The 24073-nt window shown below is 41.7% G+C and overlaps 1 protein-coding gene across 5 annotated transcripts in view; it reads right to left on the bottom strand.

Moving 5' to 3' along the window:
- Positions 1-4996: 4996 nt before the first annotated feature.
- The window catches only part of myo9aa (myosin IXAa), a 342332-nt gene continuing 323255 nt past the window's right edge, over positions 4997-24073 (bottom strand). For all 5 annotated transcript variants that reach the window (XM_068015624.1, XM_068015628.1, XM_068015627.1 and 2 more), the window contains 3 exons: positions 11703-11905; positions 10559-10701; positions 4997-8840 (listed from right to left, as the gene is read on the bottom strand). In XM_068015624.1, the coding sequence (XP_067871725.1) occupies positions 8353-8840; positions 10559-10701; positions 11703-11905 (834 nt within the window). In that variant the 3' untranslated portion in view covers positions 4997-8352. The remainder of the gene's footprint in view (positions 8841-10558; positions 10702-11702; positions 11906-24073) is intronic.

The raw sequence follows: 24073 nt of genomic DNA, 5'->3' as shown, positions 1-24073 counted from the left end.
TAACTGGAAGACTAAAAGGTGACGAGTTCTACACTTGTAAAGTCCTGAGAAAGAATGAGTGAGAGCAATAAAATCAATTCCTCAAGAGAAGTCTGTGGTCTGATTACAAGTTCTGTTGAGGTTGTGTTATGAAGGAAGACAAATAATTAAATATTTACAATGTTCTTGAAACAATCAAGATATGCCCTAAATTTCTGAACTGAATGAGACGTGAAATATGAGGGTCTGGCTAATATTTTTAGAAGATCTGTAAATAAAACAGCAAGACAGCCCTGGGACTCCGTAGAAACTTATAATTCAAAGAAAATCGTTAATGCAGGGAATTACAGAGACATCATTGGCCTGGAGAAGGATTAAAAAATTATTTTGGACACCAGGTATTCACATTATGAGGAAAAGTTCAGGAATTGGCCTCAACTTCTTTGGGAAACAAGGAGACATTGAAGTAACCTAACTGAAGTTTGGATATTAGAATCAAAGTAGCAAAATTGATCTGCCAAATTGCTCACTGCACAACAGACAATGAAAGCTAGCAGTAAGAAGGGAAGATTGATGAGTTTCTGGAGAGGAAAAGGATTGAGGGACATGGTAAGGAAGGGAGTACGTGGGCTTAATATAACAAAAAGGGATTGATTTGCTAAACTAATGGCCTATTTGTGACACAATGGCATTTAATCTGATCAGTTTCAGCCAATACTTGAAAGTGTATACAAAGCAGGTTCTGTGCTTATAGCTAATAAATTAACTGGGTCTTTTCCATGATTAAGCGGGAATACAACAGGCAATATTTGAAAGATGAAGCATCTATTGATTTCTATTGCTTTCTGGCAATCCTAGCCGATGCCAAATTTAATCTGGACATATTTCTTCATAACCTTGTGGAGAAGAGGCAAAGGAAACTCTGGTCTTTCTTCGATGACAGCAAAATCCCAAAACGAGTCAAACTTGTGACATTTGTGCAACAGCTGTCCTTCATGATTTAGAACTCATCAGCATTCAACAGAAGAGCTTCCCTCAGCCATGTGCAAAATCCAGGACCAAGCTACGAGGTTCATTTGTGGCAGAGGAGCAAGCAATTGCAGAAAGCTCAAGCAGGTACTGCCTGACATCAACCTGTCACTGAGCACCCAGGAGGTAGCTTTAACATTAGGCAGGTCTAAACTTCAAAGCTCCTCATAACAGCACATGAATGAAGCAGTTGTGTAAGTCTAGTGCACAACCTTGGACTTGAACATGTAGAATGTTGATGTGGCTGGCATGCTGCAAGATGTACTGTGCAGCCCCTTTCATCACACACAGAAAATATCTTAGCGACAACTGGATAGGCAAAGTGAAGTTTAACAGTTCTCTGTACTTGCAAGATGCATGGTTTTAGCTGGTTAAACTCCAGTACACCTTGGTGAATGTTTGTGGTGCCTAAAGTGGCAACAAAGGTAGACAGGGTGGTGAAGAAAGCGTATGTCATGCTTGCCTTCAGCAGCCTAGGCATTGAGCACAAGAGTTAGGACGTCATGGTACAGTTGTACATAACGTTGGTTAGGCCGCACTTGGAGTACTGTGTGCAGTTCTGGTTGCCGCACTACAGGAAAGATGTGATTAAACTAGAGAGGTTGCAGAAAAGATTCACAAAGGATGGTGCCTGGTTTGGAGGGCTTGAGTTATAAAGAGAGATTGGATAGGCTGGGTCTGTTTTCCCTGGTGCGAAGGAGGCTGAAAGGGGACATGATAGAGGTATATAAAATTATGAGAGGCACAGATAGGGTAGATAGCCAGAGTCTGTTTCCCATGGTAGGGGTGACTAAAACTAGAGGGCATAAATTTAAGGTGAGAGGGAGGAGGTTTAAAGGGGATCCAAGGGGTAATTTTTTCACACAAAGAATAGTGGGTATCTGGAATGAGCTGCCAGAGGAGGTGGTGGAGGCAGGAACGGTAGCAACATTTAAGAGGCATCTGGACAGGTACTTGAATGAGCAAGGCATAGAGGGATATGGAATTAATGCAGGCAGGTGGGATTAGTATAGATAGGCATTATGGTCAGCATGGACATGGTGGGCCGAAGGGCCTGTTCCAATGCTGTACGACTCGATGACAAAACAGTGGCTCTTGACAATACGCACCTAAGCTCTCTTAGGCAAGTGAGGTGCCTTTCTATGGTTAGAGATTTTGCACTCCACATCAGACAAACAGAAACGTTACCAGTGTGGATTTTTCAGTAGCTTAGTTTGAAGACATAAACATGATGATAGGTTTCTGCATTCATATGACACAGCAGAACAAAAAAAAGATTAGTGCTCTGTTTAACATTAGCAAGATGTTGCCTATTTATCATGTGACTAATGTTCTTGGTGTCAATACAGAATGATTTATACAATTTCGACGCAAAACTGACCAGAAGATTTTTCAGAGGCCAGTGAGTGAATGGCCTACTGGATTGCTATTCCTGTTAAAGGCTTTAGCTGTGATGATTTGTTTACTATCGAGCCTAGTTTCTAAGTCCTTGATGCAAGCCACATAATCCTCTTGCTGTGCTTTGCATTCAGATGTTTTTATATCATCCAAAATCCTTTTAGGTCACTCACTTCTACTTCAAAACACTTCTCCTACCTATGTTCTCTTCAGCTCTCGTAAGGCAGCAACTCTAGCTGGTTGCAGTTCTACTAGCACTGGCTGCTTCCAGAATCTCACTCCCAGGGACTTTTCACCTTCTGGTCTGTATGATATCCATTGCTTTGAACTATAAAAAGAGAGATACACTTCTTTGTTCCCTTCCCTTTCATGCAACTGCAGTAATTACGAGATCTTGTGTTTTTTTTAATCGTTTCATCTCTCCGTACACTCGTGGCACTTCCCTTGCCGATGCATTACAAAAACATCTAGGGGACAGGTTTCAAAGACATGAAGAACAAGGCTCCTTACTGCTTGCATGTACTCTCAAAATAAGGCTTTCGATCCTATTTTACCATTCTTCTTGCTAAGATATTCAGGCAAAGGCCTTAGTGAGGGCCAGTAGGTTTATGGTGACTTTACTGAAATTCCACTTTTATCAGATGGGATTTTGGAATTGTTTCAACAACTTGTATCTTTAACAAAAGTTCCAAAATGGAAACAGATTCTGAGCCAAGATGGAAGAGCTAAAGCTTGGCTAAAAAGATGGATTTTAAAAAGGCTCTTTTAGGAGGAGAGAGAAGTGGTGGGGTTATGGGGTGGGGGTGGGGGGTGGGGGAGAGAAATGCAGAATGTGGGGCAGAAAGAATTAGGGAGGGAGTTCTGGAAAGTACAACCAAGGTGTCTCTGCTATCAATGGTGAGGTAAAGAGAGAGTGATGCACAAAAGGCCAGTGTCAGAAGACCAAAATGTGTGGGAGAGCATGGGGACATAAAGCTGGAGGAGGTTGTGGAGGCAAGATGGGTCAAATTTATGAAGATAACCAGTTTAAATTTAATATTTTGGGGGCATGAGAGAGTGTAGGTCAATGAAAGTGGGCGTGATGGGACAGCTAAACTTAGTGTGGGACTTCACATCAACACTAGAGCTGTAATGTAAATGCAGTCTTAGTTTACATTGATTGTTCAGAATCACATTTTCTTTTTTAGAAAGAGTTGCTTTTTCTATAGCTCCTTTCGTGACCTCAAGACGTCCCAAAGTGCTTTTAAATTAATGAAGTACATTTTAAGTGTAGTCATTTTTGTAATGTAGGAAACGCGACAGCTAATTTGCGCACAAGATCCCACAAACAGCAATATGCTAATGACCAGATAATCTGTTTTGAGAGATGTTGGTTGAGGGATAAATATCGGCCAAACACAGCTGTGAACTCTCCTGCTCTTTTATATAGTGCCATGGGATCTTTTGCATCCACCTGAAGGGACAGAGGGCGGTCTTGGCTTAACTTCAACTGTACAGCACTCCTTCAGTACTCACAACTGGGAGCGTCAGCCTGGAGTTTGTGCTGTTTACACGTGGAAACATATTTGATCTTTTTCTCTGTGCAAACAAAGTATTAAACTGAGGGCCACATCATTGTTCAGCTTTTGACAGGTAGCCAAGGCCCTCAGACATATCGTAAATTGAGCTAAGTAATCTGTTTGAACTGGACTTGGGGAGATCGGGTCAAGTGGCTGCACTCAGACTTGTTATCTCCCAAAGCATTCAATCTGCAGCAATCAGTCTTCAGTGAGGAAAATATAAACAGCAGCAAGCACACCAAAGACTGATTAAATTTTTTCAATATAACCAAGGCGAATTGCTCATTCCCCAATTTTACTTTTTTTGAATCATACCATATAATTTCCTCATATCACAGTACCTGGAGTAGTACCATCATGTTAGCCAATCTGAGCTCGGGCAGCAGTAGTTCATGCTACATTTGGCTTCAGTTGCCTGGGCTAGGAAGATGGTTGGAAATTCAGGAAGGATTTCTACTCGATTGCAATCTAATGACTCTCGCTGGAAAGTGCATGAGTGAACTCCAAATGAGAAATCACGCTGCTCTCCTTAGAAGAGCACACCATTAACATACCATTTGCCTTTGCTCCATGACCTTCTGGTCTGTTATTCTCTGTGACCCTCTGTCCTATCAACACCTAGCCTTTTGTTATTTCTTGCCCCACTCCCACTTTATTTGCTTAAAACCTATTACATTTCTAACCTTTGCCAGTTCTAATGAAGGGTCACCGACCTGAAACGTTAACTCTACTTCTCTCTCCACAGATGCTGCCAAACCTGCTGAGTATTTCCAGCATTTCTTGTTTTTATTTCAGATTTCCAGCATCCGCAGTATTTTGCTTTTATTCAACAACGTCTTGGATGAAGTACTAAAGATTAGCCAACCTTAATGAAAATGTATATTGCTAGCAATCGGCATCTTCAGGAAATCGGGTGGAGAGATTATTTAAGATCAAGAAAGCTTTGGACTTGTTAATTGGAGTGTACAGGGCCATAACATATCTCTTACAATCAGCATTTAAGGAAAAATCATTGGATACAACTCCATAAAAAGACAGAAAGGTACTTTATTAGATCATGGCAAATTATTAAATTAGCATACAAGATACACAGTAATCCAGCAATGTATTCCAAAAACCAACCCTGTAATACCTTTATACCAGCCACATGATGTCGACAATGCATTTACTTACATTATAATATCTTGTATTACACTTTCAATGATATCATTTGGCATAGTGTATACAGAAAGGGAAAACATTTCCCAAACTCTGTCTCCTTATCACATCAAATACAAACAAGGCGGCAGTTCAAGGTGCAGGTACAATCTCGTGCTCTCGTGGTTTGTAATGTTATCCCACTGGACACTCAAGTCTCCTTGCAACTGCCTCCTGGTTCTCCACTGTTGCTCAACACTGTTCAATCCATCCCTTCCCCAAAAATGCTATGTTGCTCTTAGTCTTTAACCAAATATTAAGCCAAAAGATTGTGCCTCTGTGCACCACAGGCGCATGTTGGGTACTTTATACTTGTTAGCAGATTCACCATTGGGGTATTTAGGGTGCAAAGATTGGCTACAGCACCCTTAGACTAGAGGAGAGAAAAATCAGCAAGGGTCCTGTTCCTTATCACGATCCAGTCATCTTTGCAAGAAAGTGCATGCCTGTGGATATTGGGTGAGGGCAGCATCAAGCTCAGCTGTGAAGTCTGTCCACTGTCAAATAGCCTGGTAACACCCATTGTCTAGGCTTGCACATGAAAAATGGCCCCTTGTGAGACGTACTGGAGGCGTCCAGCGCCCGTGTGCAATTGTACCCCAGTGTGTGCTGCCACCTTCAGGAGAGAAAATTGGAGAAGGAATACTAGAAACAAGAGAACCTGTGACTCAACAAGTGAAATCTAAGAAATGGCAATTGTCATATATCTGAGCAATTCCTTGAAATTCCACTAGTCTAACAACTCAGTCTTACTGGAAAAGGGTATATGACGGGGATTGAGCACTGGTTTACTGATACATCTATAACTCACCAACCCCAATAGTGCAGCAGTTTATAAATAAACGTATATATTTATTGAGCAGGTAGCTGAGTTCCAGATGAGATTTTCTTTTGGGCTGCTGGGGTATGGGGCAGTGGAGGCAGAAGAGATCACAGCCAGCAAGAATTACTGAATGATTATGTTCAATTCAGCAAGCTAAACACATCCACCAGCCTTGCAGCAGTAATGCTTCTGATCATCAAAGCAGGGATATATCCCTCTATCTCCAATCTTCATCTGCTCTCTTGCTGTATCTTTTCCGGCATGAGCTCTTCTGGTTCTGATCCGCTCCTGACCTCAATGGCAAAATGGTCAACATCAAGGAATGCTTCTACTAGTCTAAAGAATCAATTTACTCTGGCTAAACCATGCTCTGAAAGAGAGAAATTAATTTTGAGGAGAAGCAATTCAGAGTGTTCCCACCTCACAAAGCATGTCAGCTGACATAGCAAGACCAGCAAAAATAAACTCCAACTTCCTAGCTGCAATGGAGCAATGAGGTGACTGGAAGACAGAAGGCTTGAAGGACGCAAAGATAAGGATGTAACTGTTGACCACTTCTGACTGCATCAGAAGAAACTGGCTGCGAGCAGTATGAGTCAGCTGGACTTGCATCTCCATAAACTTGTGGTTGTTCAAAAGTAGTTTCGGGAGAAGAAAAAATTAACACGTAGACACATATAGACACACGCACATAGAAAGGGCATGAAGTCAAGCATTATCTACCTGTCCCCATATGTGGGGTATAAAGGCTTCGTTTTTTTTTTTAAATGCTACGTTGCATTCAGTGTTTGTGGCCCCGCAGATTTGACCAATAGGACTTTCAGATTCCTCTTCAATGCACAAGGAGGAAGTCAGGAAGTGAGTTTACAGCTCTTGTTCTTTAATAAGCTGTGGGCTATTTGTTCATAAACTTGTTTGTACAACCATACAGATATATTTAAGAAATATTACACAAATTGCACTTTATACATAAGATGGCCACCCCAACTGCTAGCGCCAAAATACAGAGTTGAAACTGTACAGAAACCTCATATACTTTCGGCTGTGTTTACTGAACATTTTATATGAGTACTTATTATAGAATATGACACAGGATAATATATCCTTTACAAACAGATTTCTTGAAATATACAGTCATGAGCATACTATAAGTTACGAGAAGCCCAGCATGCCCGTTCCAGTGATTGTTACATTCAGTTTTGTTCCTAACCTATTCCACATATACCCCCTTTGGACAGGAAGTTACAATCTTACATCATGGAAATAAAATGTTTAAAAAAAAAACAAATAAAACAAAAGTTTAAAAAGAAAAACATTTACGTTACCAGTGAGCTTTAGAAACCAGACTAAAAAGTTTTCAAGTCCTCTTTACTTTTAATACTGACAATTCAATAAAAGATTTTCTTCTGGGCTGAATTTAAAGGACCAAGTATGGTTTTGGCTTACCTATACTATCATCATGCATCACAATCGATGAGGTGTAATGTAACTGCATTTTTGCTCATGTCCGCTGTTACACGGACAGGTGTTGGATTGCAAGCTCAGTGTCTAGGCAGGTTGGTCCCTTTTCTCCAGACTTTCTAAATTCTACACACCCAGGTAGGAGCAGCATTACTTGACGGGTAAAGTGGTTCCTGAAACCCTGTAAAAATGTCAGACATAGGACGTATGGTTAATGCATTTTTTTGTTACACAGACATTTTGGCTTACATTTCCCAGTGGCCACTGGCTGTTCCTAAAACATTTAAGAAGCCTTGGTCTGACAGTAGTGCCTTCCAAGTTAGTAAGTGCTGTTGAGTCTGATTGTAGTCTTTTGTGATTTCTCAGATAAGCTCTCTCGACAGTCTTGGTCTAGAAGTATTAATGGAGTGTGACTGTGGGATAACAGTTTAGATCCACTTTATTCCTTCAGTCTTTCGGAATGAGTAGATTCATCAGTCCCCTCTTTTCTGGATGATGGTTCACTGCCTGGACAGCAAGTGCTTCTTCAAGTACAACCTCCCTGCCACAACTCTATGGACTGCAAATACCCTTGTCGACCCTTGAGAACAGCGACCAGCAGCTGTTTAAGCGAATGCATCTGCAGCCCAGATGCTACTCTGCACACAAAACAGGTAGTGCAGAGATTTTGCTTTCTCAATGGTTAAATGGTTAAGGCCACAGTACAAACCTTCTGGCAGGTTTTTTTTTAAAATAGATAGAAATCGCTTCCCTTTGTCATTCCTTGAGGCAGTGATGCCATCTATGAGGATTGGACATGTTGCGTGTAGTGTACTGAGATAGCAGCAACCAGGAGGAAGGAGATGTGCAGGAATGGATGAAAGACCTCTACCCAATCAGTATAGAAACCTTTGAAACTCCTTGGCCTCACACCATGAACTCATTGTTCCCAAATACGACCAGCTGCTGAGCAGCACCAAAGTCAGGCTCAGCATTGCGCTTCTTCCCTGTGCTCGAGGCCCCATCAGTCGTGTCTTTGGGCTTCTGGGCTGAGCGCTTCAGCATCTTTAGTTTTTGTTTGCCCTTTTCTGGATTGAATGTCCCTCTACTCGTAAACTGTGGCCTCTCTTCTTGAACTTTCGGCTGGCTGTATGCCCCATCTCCATCTGCTCTTTGCTCGGTGCTGTTGGTGATATTGTGTGCACGGTAAAATGCCAGTGAGGGCGATTTTGAGCGAAAACGGAATTGTCGTCCTCCTTGAGGTACATAAGATGACGATAGCGACATTGTAGGTGACGAATGAACAACTGAATCGGCTGACTCTATAGAATTTGTTTTCTTCCTCAGTGGCCTCCTCAGCCGGCTCACTGCTTCAGATCGGGGCTGGCTGATGGAGCTCGTTAGTGAGCTTCTTTCTGTCCATGAACAAAAAGAAAGACTTTAGTATGAACAAATACTATTTCAATTCTGTTGGACTGATTCTTCTACAGCTATCTTATTCATAACAACTGCATAATTTAACTGTTAAACACACTGGCGCAGTAAATGTATTTTCCCATCTTCTCCCTGAGGACACTGACTCAAGCTGGGGCACTGATTGATGGGTAAAAGGCACTTTTTAGCACCTTTTCCAAATTTCCAGTTTTTCCTATTGTACGATTTTAGACAATGCGGGAAATTTTAATCCCCATGGTTGGGCAGCAAGAGGAGAAGGATAGTTAAAAAGTCAAAACTAGCAATCCCAACCCTAACCTGCCTCCAATGGAGGTGAACTGGGGTGGGTGACTATCCTGTTCTTCAGAAGCGGGTCCCTAATTTAAATATTTTAATGAGAATGTGTAGCTCAAACTTTAGATGAGCTTTAAATTTAACAACTGTGGGCCAGGTTTCCCAGGGCTGAAAGAAAGGAAGAATGGCTGGGTCCAACATGTGGGGTACCTTTCCTTCACTGACCCTGAAACTAACCTGTTCCTCACTCTCCACGACTGGCCAAGCCCCACCACCCCAATGGTCAAAGCTCTGTGATCTATCCACGATCCCTCCCTCACCCATCTTGCCGGTTCATGACTGAACTCGCCATCAACCCTACCCGATCTATCCGGTCATCTCTCCGGCCCCGATCTATTCACAAACGACGCCCCCCACCGCAGCCACCCCCCCACTCTGATGTATCCAGCCTGCAATCTATCGATACCCACCCTACCCCCATCATTTGTCCCTTCCAACCCACGATCTCTCCATCTACTCACTGAGTGCTGCTTCCTATCACAAGCCTTCCCATCCAACAGCCAGTCAGTATCTCGGTGTGGCTGGCTGCCAGTCAGGAAACAGAGTCCAAAAATTTAAATTAAATTTGGCAGTAATCTCTCCACCTTCCCAGCGCACTAAAATAGTGAAAGGGTATTTTTACATGAACTACTAACAAGCTGCATGATTTTGAGAGAAAATCAAAACTGGATGATTGCATGCAGGTGCAGCATGCAATTAGGAAGGCAAATGATACGTTAGCCTTCATCGCAAGGGGTTTTGAGTACAGGGGTAAAGATGTCTTACTGCAGTTGTCTTGGTGAGACTGCACCTGGAGTATTGTTGGTAGTTTTGGTCTCCTCATCTAAGGAAGGATATACTTGCCATAGAGGGAGTGCAATGGAGGTTCACCAGACCTGGGATGGAGGGATTGACATATGAGGAGGGATTGAGGAAACTGGGCCTGTATTCTCTAGAGTTTTGAAGAATGAGAGGTGATCTCATTGAAACCTCTGAAATTCTTACAGGGCATGACAGGGTGGATGTAGATAGCATGTTTCCACTGGCTGGTGAGTCTTGAACTAGGGACATAGTCTCAGAATAAGGGGTAGGCCATTTAAAACTGAGATGAAGAGGAATTTCTTCACTCAGAGGGTGGTGAATCTTTGGAATTCTCTACCCCAGAGGGCTGTGGAAGCTCAATTATTGAGCATTTTCAAGACAGAAATCGATAGATATCTGGATACTAATGACTTCAAGGGATATGGGGATAGCACGGGAAAGTGGCATGAAGGTAGATGATCAGCCATGATCTAATTGAATGGTGGAGCAGGCTCAACGGGCTGAATGGCCTACTCCTACTTCAATGTTCTTATGGATCAGTTACCAGAATGTTCTGATACTGCTCCCTCGGAGTCCATATTTAAGTTTTCAAAGCTGTCCGCTGTTCCAATTGATGCTTCTGACTCGAGGGTTTCATCATCAGAGGCTCGTGGCTCCAGAGCAAGCATTTCAAATGTCAGCTCCTCCCTAAAGCAAGATACAATTTTTTTTTTTTAATGAGGCAACTACCCAAATATTGAAGACATATATTGAAAATGATACATAATACTAGTCAACTTACTATGCCAGGAGATTAAAACTACTTTTCCTTTCAGTGATTTCCTTTGTTTATGCTTGAACAATGCAGCCAGTCTCCAAGTCTCTATGTAGAATAGGAATCAGAATGCTCAGTGCATATGGAGACTGGCTGTGATGGTTTGGCCTCAACGCACACACCAAGTACCCACACCATTAACTTTGTGGTACTTGCAAGAGAGCTACATGCATCTGTCTAATGTCAGAACAAGGGGCTCATGCATTCGAACAGCATAGTTCCCGGTGTCAAGCAGAAAGGCAACAGGTGACTATAACCTCTTCCTGACCTTAAAAATATGGTTGGGGTTTACTGCATGTGACTGTACGTGACAAGACTTCAGGAGTCAACATCATCCAATTAATATAAAGGAGTTTCTGTAGCCTAAAGTAGGGATGTTGGCCATATGCTACTGAGGATCGTGGCCTTGATTTAGAAGAGTGTGTCTTCTTAGTACAGGATAAAGTTGCAGGCAAGGAAAGGACACTACCTGAGAAGAATGGAAATTGGGAGGAAGGGAGCTTTTGGAGGCTCCATAACACTGACCCAACATTCCCAGTGGCAGAAAATCTCCAGTAGCTGCACTGGGAATATAACTAAGTACAAGATTGTCATTATGATGCATTATAGCAACACCCTTGCAAGTAATACCCTGTATATATTAATGCACCTGACTCACTGTACTTAAGATTTAATAATACAAATTCAAAAAAAGCACCGAAGCTGAAATGATTGAATCAGCACTATTTCCCAGTTTTCAACTTGAGTACTCGTAGGTGTTGCACTGAGTCTGACTGAAATCTGACTACAGCATGAGATGTCACAAACCACAGCTCACATGCCTTTCATCTTGGCCTAGTGCCAGTCTTATGCCCAAATGTTTTGTGTCTCTTACTTTTCTTTTTGTAAGGTCTCTATTTGCTCAGTTAGCACTCTCTCCTCCTGCTGCATGGCCGCCTGCTGCTGTTCAGTCAAATCCACGTCAGTCGACTCATCATCACTCGCTGTTTCTTCGGGAACATCTGCAACTGATGGCAGTCGCATTCCCATTGGAGAGGCAGGGCTGCTGTAATTTGAGCGCCGAAGACGACCTTTTCCCTATAAAAGCCACAAAAAACAAGGCATACAGTCATAATATGAAAGGAATTAAAACTGTCTGGAGAGTTTGTCCACAAAGTAGAAGGTGCGTTCACGACAGGTGACTTCAATCAAATACCCTATGGGCATTAATGGTAACTGACTTCATAACACAAAACCTTTATTCAAAGTCACCAATTCACTTTTCTTCACTTTTGCAGTGTTCCATTTTTTAAATTAAGAAAACTAGGCAAAGAGTCAAGGTCATGCAGGCTATCATGAAAGTTGACCTGACTAAGAAAGGTTTACTAACGGCTCAGTGTCTATCCTGTGAGTAATTCAATCTTTCTGGTCTGTATGGCTCAAAGTTAAATCTTCAGTCTGTGCTGACTGAGCTAATTTTGACAGGATTCCTGCTCCTGATTACTTTCCACTGGTCACCATTTGAAAGACACGTGTGAACATTGGGTGAGGACAGGACTAACTCTTCTGTGATGCCCCCATAGTTAAATAGCATGCAATATGGCTCACACAGAACAGCAGCCACTTGATATAACAGGGAATACCCAGTGCCAGATCTGTACCTCAGTGAGGAGTCATCTCTTTCAGAAGAGAAGTAAATAACAAAAATTAGAGAGAAATCTGGTAAAAAAAAATTGAAAGAGCAGAGAAGGCAAATCAAGAATTAGGCGATGGCAAACTTGGTTTTTAAAAGCCTGTATGTGTAGGGTAAATCCAGTGTTGCTCCTTCCACATCACCTCAAAATTTACAGACCCACAGCTTCCTCCATTTTCTTGGCAATGCAGATATTGATTGGCTGTGCAGTATTTCTACAGCTGTCTGTGACATGACACAGCACAAGCAACAGTACAAAGAAACTAAAGTAAATGAAAAGTTTCAAATTCACAAGTTAAGATGGAGCAACTTGCAGCTAACAGTTACACAAGCTTTCTATTTACTCTTAAATTTCATAGCAAATAGGTTCAGTTGGATGGAAAATTAGGAAGTCAAAGTTAAAGGAGAAGGTAGGAGTGCAGGTTAGTGATGAAGCTGATTGTTACCAGAAAATAAAAGGAAGGGACAGAACGTGTGAATGTCATATTGCACCAAGAAATTGTACAAGAGTAGGAAAATTTGATCATAGAACAAACTTAAAGGCTTTGGATCTGAATGCATGAAGCATTCGGAACAAAATAAATGAGTTAATAGCGCAAATAGAGATGAATGGGTATAATTTAGTGGCGATTACGGAGACGTGGTTGCAGGGAAACCAGGTTTTGGAATTGAATATCCAAGGGTACTCAGTATTTCGGAAGGATAGGCAGGAAGGAAAAGGAGGTGGCGGAGCATTGTTAGTAAAGGTAGAGATCAGTGCTGTAATGAGAAATGATATAGGCACTGGAGATCAAGACGTAGAATTAGTCTGGGTAGAAATAAGAAATAGCAAGGGAAAGAAGTCCCTGGTGGGAGTAATCTATAGCTCCCCAAACAGTAGTTCCGCAGTGGCGCACAGTATAAACCAGGAAATACTGGGGGCTTGTAAGAAAGGTACGGCAATAATCATGGAGGATTTTAATATGCATATACACTGGATTAGTCAAATTGGCAAGCATAGCCTTGAGGGAGAGTTCACTGAATGTATTAGAGATTGTTTTTTGGAGCAATATGTGTGGAACCAACCAGGGAGCAGGCTATTCTAGATTTGGTATTGTGTAATGAGGTGGGATTGATTAATGATCTCACAGTTAAGGATCCTCTAGGGAAGAGTGATCATAGCATGCTAGAATTGCAAATTCAGTTTGAGGGCGAGAAACTGGAGTTCCACACTAACGTTCTGGAGTTAAATAAAGGTAATTACAGAGTCATGAAGACAGATTTGGCCCTAGTGGACTGGGCAGGAAGACTAAAAGGTAGGACAGTTGATGAGCAGTGGCAGATGTTTGAGATATTCAATTCCTCCCAACTAAAATATTTTCCAGGGAGGAAGAAAGATTCTAAGAGGGGGGGAAAACATCCATGGCTAAGCAAGGAAGGTAAGGATAACATAAAGACAAAAACTAAGGCATACCACATTGCAAAGGCCAGTGGCAGGCTGGAAGATTGGGAAACTTTTAAAGATCAACAAAGGGTTACTAAAAAGTAATAAAAACAGCAAAGGTAAATTATGAAAGAAAACTAGCGCAAAATATAAAAACGGATAGCAAAAGCTTCTATAAGTATATAAAAGGGAAAAGAGTAGCTAAAGTGAATGTTGGTCCCTTGGAGGATGAGAGTGGGGAGTTACTAGAAGGGAACACAGAAATGGCAGACACACTAAATCAGTATTTTGCCTCAGTTTTCACAGTAGTGGAAACTAGTACCATCCCAACAGTAACAGGAAATGCAGAGGTTATAGAAAGGGAGGAACTTAGAACAATCATCATCACTAGGGAAAAAGTACTGAGCAAACTATTGGGATTAAAGGCAGACAAGTCCCCAGGGCCTGATGGCCTACATCTTACGGTCCGAAAGAAGTGGCAGCGAAGATAGTGGATCCATTGGTTATAATATTCCAAAATTCCCTGGATGCGGGAAAGGTTCCAGTGGATTGGAAAAAAGCTAATATAACGCCCTTATTCAAAAAGGGAGGGAGGCAGAAAGTAGGAAAATATAGACCAATTAGTTTAACTTCTGTCATTGGGAAATTGTTGGAATCCATTATGAAGGAAGTAATAACAGGACATTTAGAAAGTCAAAACACAATCTACCAGAGTGAGCATGGTTTTATGAAGGGTAAGTCATGTTTGATTAATTTGCTAGAGTTCTTTGAAGCTGTAGCAAGCAAAGTGGATAATGGGGATCCTGTAGATGTAGTATATCTGGACTTCCAGAAGGCATTTGATAAGGTGCCGCACAAAAGATTAATACACAAGGTAAGATCACACGGGTTGGGGCAATTTATTAGCTTGGATAGAGGATTGGCTAACCAACAGTAAACAGACTGTCGGGATAAATGGTTCTTTTTCTGGCTGGCAAGATGTAACTAGTGGGGTGCCACAGGGTTCGGTCCTCGGGCCCCAACTATTTACAATCTATATTAATGACTTGGATGCAGGGATAGAAGGCACTATAGCCAAATTTGTAGATGACACTAAAATAGGCAGGATAGTAAATTGCAATAAAGAAATAAGAAATTTACAAATGGATATGAATAAGTTAGGTGAATGGTCCAAAATTTGGCAGATGGAGTTTAACGTGGATGAGTGTGAGGTTATCCATTTTAGTCGGAAGAATAGAAAGGCAAATTATCATCTAAATGGAGAGAAACTTCAGAGTGCTTCGGTGTAAAGGGATCTGGGTGTCCTCGTGCATGATTCGCTGAAATCTCGTATGCAGGTACAGCAGCGGATAAGAAAGAGAAATGGAATTTTGGCATTTATTGCTAAAGGAATAGAGTATAAAAGTAGGGAAGTGTTGCTGCAACTGTACAAGGCATTAGTGAGACCGCACCTGGAGTATTGTGTACAGTTTTGGTCCCCTTACTTGAGGAGGGATGTAGTTGCACTGGAAGCAGTTCAGAGGAGGTTCACTAGATTGATTCCAGAGATGAGGGGTTTGTCTTATGAAGAGAGATTGAGCAGTTTAGGCCTTTACTCTCTCGAGTTTAGAACAATGAGAGGAGATCTAATTGAGGTATACAAGATGATGAAGAGGATTGACAAAGTAGACACAGAGAGGATGTTTCCTCTGGTGGGGCAATTTAGAACGAGAGGTTATAGTTTTAGGATAAGTGGTAGCAGATTTAAAACAGAGATGAGGAGAAATTACTTCTCTCAATGGGTCGTGAGTCTGTAGAATTCACTACCCGAGTGCAGTGGATGCCGGAACCTAATTAAGTCTGACAGTTAACCACTCCGCACCAAAAATTAATTTCAAAGCTCGGGTTAAACCCCGGTTACGTCAATGTCTATACAATGCTGTCCTGTTGTGAAGCGCTTTATCCACTTTATATTTGGCACTGAAAGCATCTCTCCATACTGAAGGGCAGCAAAGCACAGAAAGCACCCTGACTTGTGTCGGGGTCGGGAAGAGGCAATGAGAATGTAGCAACAGATACATGGCAACTCTTATTAGGGTTTCAATTTGTAAGGACAATTGTGTTGATATTATAAATATTTTATTTCTTCCTTCCAAAATTGTTACCATTAATTTTTTGATGACTAAACGGTTTTGTTTTTGATCTCAAAAAGCTGGGAAATTTGCTTAGTTGATTTCATCTGAATGCAGGAAAAACAAAAACTGAAAATCAGATAATCTCAATACAAGAGACAGGGCCAAGTTCTTCAGCTGGGGAGTGGCACTGGATCACTGCTGTGACAAACAGGCATCAGAGAAGGAAGGTTTCTTGGTCTCAGGATGGTTTTCTTGAATCAGGAGTTAACAGAGTGTGGTTTTCTAACATAACTTGAAGATTCCGAAAGTTTCTTCTTAATTCATATCTAGGTAAACAATAGCTGTAGTACCGGTCACAGTGACATGAAAGAAAAAGCAGCATTTCACAGATTTACGTATGGAAACCACAGGACATTCAGCAACAAATACAAGAATAGAGCCAAATTCCAGCCTGCTTCCACTCCAGCAAATGACCTGCTTCTCGGCATTATCTTACTCCAAAGAATAGGCTCAGGACAAGATAATAGAACTTTTAAAAATCTGGCATTTTTAAAATCATTGAAACTTTTAGCACAGAAGATGATTCAGCCCATGGGGCCTACAATGGTGCTTGCTCTACCACAGAGCGATCAGCTTTAATCCTGTTCTTTTAATTAGTGACCTCTCTCCATTTGATTGGGTGGTGCAGCAGATTAGTATAACAGCCTTTCACCTCTGGGATACAAGCTCAAATCCAGTCCAGACTGATGAGATGAAATCCTCCTCTAGCTTTAAGGGTCTACTTGAAATGAGTTCTTCTCATTCCAGTTTCTATTGGGCACAGGACCAGTCAAAGACTACATATCATTTGGTGTTGAATTGAAAGACAAAATGGTGAAATCAAAGTTAACATACAATGTGCCCATGTAGTATTCCAAAGCAAGTCACATCATACCATAGTGGGGAAATGTAAAGCTCACTCTATTAAATTGGGATGCGATGCAATTACCAGGTGAACCTTAACTGCATGAAATAAAATCTGATACACAATGTTCTGGCTAAACCGTAAAAAAGTGAATAGAAAATGGTTTTATAACGGTCTTCTACATTATTCAGGACTATGGTAAGCAAGTTTTGTTGCATTTTAAATCACGTGTGGTGGGCATCCCTCATGCGCTGGAGTGGTTGCAGTGCTGAAGTAATCTTTTTGAACAGCCATCACCAGGGAAAGGTGATCATTACAAACACATAACACAGATAAACCATTACCTTTTTATTACCATTCGGCTGCATGGCGGCAAAGAGAAAACATGAAAAAATTTCAGCAAATCTCTTACTAAACTCATTTCCAGCGAGATTCAGTGTGACTGTGAAATGGCACAGGTATGGTGTGGGCCAAGATGATTTACTGCTAGCTTTATTCAATTTAATTCCACCCCACTTTTATTTCAGAGATGTACAATGGTGGTCCTTTATGTTACTACTGCTCATTCTCACACCGGTATGCCATCAAGTCAAGTAGCCAACTCTTACTATAAAAGCAAAATACTGCAGATACTGGAAATCTGAAATAAAATCAAGAAATGCTGGAAATACTCAGCAGGTCTGGCAGCATCTGTGGAAAGAGAAGCAGAGTTAACATTTCAGGTCAGTGACCCTTCATCAGAACTGGCAGATATTAGGAATGTAAAAGGTTTTAAGCAAGTAAAGCGGGGATGGAGCAAGAGATAACAGAAGAGGTGGTGTTGATAGAACAAGGTCACAGAGAATAACTGGCCAGAAAGTCATAGAGCAAAGGCAAATGGTATGTTATTGATCTGCTGAAAGACAAAGCATTAGTACAGAGAGGGTATTAATGGACAGAAAACGGAGCAGCCTGGCCCTAAGCACAAACATGAAAAAAACAGTGGGTAGGCACAGTAGAAACAAACTAAAATAAAATAGACACAAAAAAGAAAAAAGTAACGAAAAATAAAAATAAAAAGGGGGCCCGTCATGCTCTGAAATTACTGAACTCAATGTTCAGTCCGGCAGGCTGTAGCATGCCTAATCGGTAAATGAGGTGCTGTTCCTCAAGCTTGCGTTGATGTTCACTGGAACACTGCAGCAATCCCAGGACAGAGATGTCAGCATGAGAGCAGGGGTGGGTGTTGAAATGTCCAACACCTGGAAGCTTGGGGGTCAGGCTTTCGGACTGAACGGAGATGTTCTGCAAAGTGGTCTCCCAGTCTGCGTTTGGTCTCACCAATGAAGAGATGACCACATAGTGAGCAGCGAATATAGTATATTAACTTGAAAGTACAAGTAAATCGCTGCTTCACCTGAAAGGAGTGTTTGGGGCTTTGGATAGTGAGGAGAGAGGAGGTAAATGGGCAGGTATTACACCTCCTGCGACTGCAGGGGAAGGTGCCGTGGGAAGGGGACGAGATGGTGGGGGTAATGGAGGAGTGGACCAGGGCGTCGCGGAGGGAACGATCCCTTCGGAATGCTGACAGGGGAAGGGAGGGGAACTTGCGTTTGGTAGTTGCATCACGCGAGGACAAGGGGAACCCTGTCGCCGTTCTGGGAGGGAGGGGAAGGGGTGAGGGTAGAGGTGCGGGAAATGGGCCGGACACGGTTGAGGGCCCTGTCAACCACATGGACGGGGAGTCCTCGATTGAGGAAAAAGGAACACATATCAGAAACACTGTCATAGAAGGTAGCATCATCAGAGCAGATACATCGGAGACGGAGAAACTGGGAGAATGGAATGGAGTCCTTACAGGAGGCAGGGTGAAAAGAAGTGTAGTCGAGGTAGCTGTGGGAGTTAGTGGGCTTGCAATAAATATTAGTAGACAGCCTATACCCAAAGATGGAGACAGAGAAGTTGAGGAAGGGAAGGGAAGTGTCGGAGATGGACCATGTGAAGGTGAGAGAAGGGTGGAAATTAGAAGCAAAGTTGATAAAGTTTTCCAGTTCCGGGCGGGAGCAGGAAACGGCACCGATACAGTCATCAATGCACCGGAAAAAGAGTTGGGGGAGGGGGCCTGAGTAGGACTGGAACAAACAATGTCCAACATATCCCACAAAAAGACAGGCATAACGAGGACCCATGCGGGTACCCGTAGCAACACCTTTTACTTGAAGGAAGTGAGTGGAGTTGAAGGAGAAGTTGTTCAATGTGAGAACGTTCAGCCAGGTGGAGGAGGGTGGTGGTGGCTGGGGACTGGTTGGGCCTCTGTTCAAGGAAGAAGCTGAGTGTCCTCAAACTGCCCTGGTGGGGGATGGAGGTGTAGAGAGATTGGACATCCGTAGTAAAGAGGAGGCAGTTGGGGCCAGGAAACTGGAAATTGTCAGAATGATGTAGGGCGTCAGCACAAATTGGATGTAGGTGGGAAGAGACTGGACCATGGGGGCATGACGGCCCCCCTTTTTATTTTTAGTTATTTTTTTTCTTTTTTGTGTTTATTTTATTTTAGTTTGTTTAGTTTGTTTCTACTGTGCCTACCCACTGTTTTGTTCATGTTTGTGCTTGGGGCCAGGCTACTCAGTTTTCTGTCCATTAACACCCTCTCTGTACTTTGTCTTTCAGCACACCATGAACATACCGTTTGCCTTTGCTCCATGACCTTCTGCTCAGTTATTCTTTGTGACCCTCTGTCCTATCAACACCTCTTCCGTTATCTCTTGCTCCACCCCCACTTTACTTGCTTAAAACCTTTTACATTCCTAATATCTGCCAGTTCTGATGAAGGGTCACTGACCTGAAACGTTAACTCTGCTTCTCTTTCCACAGATGCTGCCAGACCTGCTGAGTATTTCCAGCGTTTCTTGTTTGTGAGCCAACTCTTATTGCCTGTCACAGATACAGCACTTCAATACTATGCAGCTTATTGGAGCACATCACATGAGGCTGGCAAGATACAGGGTTGCCTAATACCTCACCTATTACATCAAATGTACTGTGCTCCTTTTTACCAATCCAAAAATGGAAAAGGCCAGGCTAATTGCTTTTTAGGAAAAACACAATCATTTGAGCCTTGCACTCACAGCGTGAAGGTGTTTATGACAATTTGCAGAATTAACTTCCAGGAGCAGAAATTAATGCTGCAACTAAACAAACATTTTATCACAGCTCATCCGTAACCACATTTTTTTCAAAACACTTCTCGCATTTTTGAAAAACTGGGAATTTACAGTCCAATTTTAATGGGCTGATTAACCGAGATCCCATTCCAAAAGCTAACAGTCTGGTTAAAAAGTGAATAGCCTGGTGGTCACCCTACAACAATGTAACAATGACTGAGAAATCTACGATGGAACAGTATTCTGAGAATTACAAGTGTTAATGTGGCTCCTTTTTACTATATGAAGAATTCATTTCCTGCAAACCAAGACTCAACACATTCAGAACCCGCCAAGACCCAAGGTTGCTTCCAAAAAGCAATGCCCAAATTCAAACAAAAGTAATATCCTGCGGATACTAGAAATCTGAAATTAAAACAAAATGCTGGAAATACTCGGCAGGTCTGGTGGCATCTCTGGAGAGAGAAACAGAGTTATCGTTTCAGGTCGATGACCTTTTTGATGAAACAGCATTTTCTGTTTTTATTTATGTTCAAATTTAATGCTAGTTGGATTTTCAGAGTTGTTGGTTGACAATTGAACCACAGAAACTTGCCTTTTATTTAAGGAGGAGGGCCAATTAAATTCAATGATGCATTTTATCACTTGACTATACCACGTACTGAGAATGCTAATGCTTTAAGCCCCAATAAAGTGAAACAGAAATGTGGAATTCAAAGATCCACAACAATTCTATATAATACCTCTTCATGCAAATAAATTTGCCACAAAACAAAAACCTTGAAATAAAACATGAATCCCTGCTATCATATATAAAAGAAAAGCTCGACAAGAACACAACACTTGGCCCCTGACCCTGAGAAAATTTGACAGGACTGTTTCAACACTAGCTGCTTCTATGTTGGTTTTATGCCATATTATCACTACTAGCTGTTGACCTGCATATGTTGTACAGCCAGCAACAAATCTAAGGTAAATGTGTTAGACTCAGCTACGCAGATCCAAACGGATCTTCGGGTTGTTGTCAGTCCATGCAGGACTCTCACGTCAGGAGCCAGTGGCATCAGCACTCTGCTGTCGCAAGGGACAGAGCTTATATAAAAGCAGACCACATACATGCACTTTCCAGAAAAAGTCAGAGGATCACAGAGGAGTGGGAACCCCGGCCAATTTTTGGCTCTCTATCGCATGAGTGTACAGGCCAGCTGCCACCAAGCAGAATAGGATTCAAATCTGTTATCTACTTGCCTGTATGACTCAGTTACACAGTGCCTTTGCTAAATGAACTGACAGGGAAGACATGCCAGAATGTGATTTTTTTTGAGCTACTGAACTTGTAAGGACAGTTTATTCTTATTAAGCTATAAAATTGGAAATAAATTTAAATCTTGTAAGCTCATTTTATGGGTCAGTGCTGGTCATATAATATCACTCATTTAAATAATGAAATGTACAAAGTGTGTAGATATAGGATCTATTCTGTACTGTACGGACTACTTTTAGTTGCCACTTAATCCAGCGTGTAGTTAAGTACTTAGCATCAACTATTCACACTTACTCGACAAATGTGACAAGGAAGCAAATACAGGCTGTACAATGTATCTATGCAGTGAATTAAGTGGCATGTAACAAACAATACCAGCTGTACTAATACCAACAGCATAGCCTAGTAGATCACTGATTGATGAAAAGATGGCATGAATTGGTGTAAGCTTTCTACCACTAAATAGACATGCTCTTGGAAAAAATCTTTATAACACTTTCACTAAAAAGCACAACCAATTGATATATAACGAATTTCTTTTAAGAATTTTGTGTAACTATCCAAAGGATCAAGTATGAAGAATGGATTACTGATCACTATACAAATGATGGTGTTAACGATACGAAGGGACAGCTAATTTCCATGGTGAAACAACTATGAAATATACAGGTTTCCTCTCTAACCCATTCAAGTTAAACACTTTTAGGGTTCACACATTACTGATTTATAATATTTACTATTCATATTTTACAAGAAATCATGCTGGTGACATTAACTGGCCTCTTTGTTGTTGCAGTGGCTCCTTGTTCTTGTGTGGATTTTGCATGTGGAAAGTTATCATTGGAATTAAAAGAGAGTGAGAATGCCACTGTAGCTCGTATAGTACCATCGCCTTAGAGATATACTTAACAATACCAGAGTCTAGACACCATTTTACAGCCCCTTCACACTGCAGGAGAACTAAACTCAATGGTCAAATACTCACGAAATGCAATTTTTGAAATGGCCAACAGAAGCAGTAATGCAGTCAACTACAACTGAAGAATAATAAATCAACATAACCTCCATGCTGTTACAAGTCAACACACAAATGGGTCACACTCTCTAAGCTTGGTGTAGACCATCATGTAATGAATGGTATCATGGACAGGAAATGGTGACATGGTGGGAGAAATACCTACCGGAATTGAACTGCGATTCATGTTCATGAATCTAACCGCTATTATAACTGGTTTCTATAGTGGAAAAGAACACGAAAAGTAGAGGATCAGGTTAGTTTGACCATGCATATGACAGGAGCATGCAGACTACAGGAAAAGGAATGTGTTTTTTTCTGGGTTAGTTAATAGTATAATAATTTCTCAACTAAATTTAAGTATTAGTTTTCATTCTAGAAGTTGTCCACAACAGGTTTACTTTATATCCTTCCTCATCACAGCGAGCGGTTAGGATCTGAAATTAACTGCCTGAGTGTGTGGTGGAGGTAGATTCAATCATGGCTTTCAAAAGGGTATTATCTGAAGAGAAAAAAAAATTGCAGGGCTACTGGGAAAAGGCAGGGGAGTGGAACCAGCCAAGTTGCTCTTGCAGAAAGCCAGCATGAACACGACAGGCTAAATGGCCTCCTTCAGTGCTGTAATCATTCTGATTCTATCCACACTTCCACAGCCACTGGTTGTCCTCTGGTAGCTCATCCAAGTGGTCAATCTTCACATGTGAGCACAGACCACGACTGTCAATAGGTTACATAAATGTGGAAGGAAACTCTCCCAACCCTGATGTGTACTGATCAACAGAAGTGGGAACTCTCTCTGATTTTTAACATACCAAATCGAGAGGTGCTGAAGCCAATTGTAGCTCTCCAATTCCTACTCCAACTGAGTAACTAGCTCATACACACACCAGTGACTGTTTGGCAGAGCCTTTATGCATCAAGGGAGGCAAACTCTTAATTCTATTGTTAAACTTAAAACTTATTTGTGTTAGTACCTCAATTTTTAAAAATTTCTGTTGTCACACAATGGTAATGTTTTGCAAATAATCAATCAGTACTCCAAACGTTAAGTGTACCTCATGTCAGGAATGACAAGCTTGCAACAGACAGACACAAATCAACAGGTAAGATGCAAGTCAGTGTGCAAGGACAGTGATGTAATGGGTGATTTCACACAATTAAAACAGATTGGCAGTACAAAAATAATCATCTCCAACAACAAGGCACATTGGTAGAATGATTCCATCTTCAGACGAACGAGCTGCTGAGAATTCGATATTAAACATCAGGGAAGAGTTTGAACATCTGGTTCAAAAAAGACCATCAAACTTGCTGGATGCCTGGACAAAGGCCTTGGACAAGTCCAGAACCGGATCAAGCAGGACATTTTAAAAAAACGACTGTGTAACTGTCAAATGGGACTGAATAAGGATATACAAATGTAAAAATTCTTCTTCTTCTTTGGCCTCCTTGTCTCAAGAGACAATGGGTAAGCACCTAGAGGTGGTCAGTGGTTTGTGAAGCAGCACTTGGAGTGGCTATAAAGGCCAATTATAGAGTGACAGACTCTTCCACAGGTGCTGCAGATAAAATTGGTTGTCGGGGCTGTTAGACAGTTGGCTCTCTCTTTGCGCTTCTGTCTTTTTTCCTGCCAACTGCTAAGTCTCTTTGACTCGCCACTGTTTAGCCCCACCTTTATGGCTGTTCGCCAGCTCTGGCGATCAGTGGCAACTG

Source organism: Heterodontus francisci, chromosome 35, assembly GCF_036365525.1.
Source record: "Heterodontus francisci isolate sHetFra1 chromosome 35, sHetFra1.hap1, whole genome shotgun sequence".
Classification (NCBI taxonomy): domain Eukaryota; kingdom Metazoa; phylum Chordata; class Chondrichthyes; order Heterodontiformes; family Heterodontidae; genus Heterodontus; species Heterodontus francisci.
The sequence above is the reverse complement of the archived record's forward strand: the minus strand, read 5'-3'. Positions and strand labels throughout refer to the sequence as shown.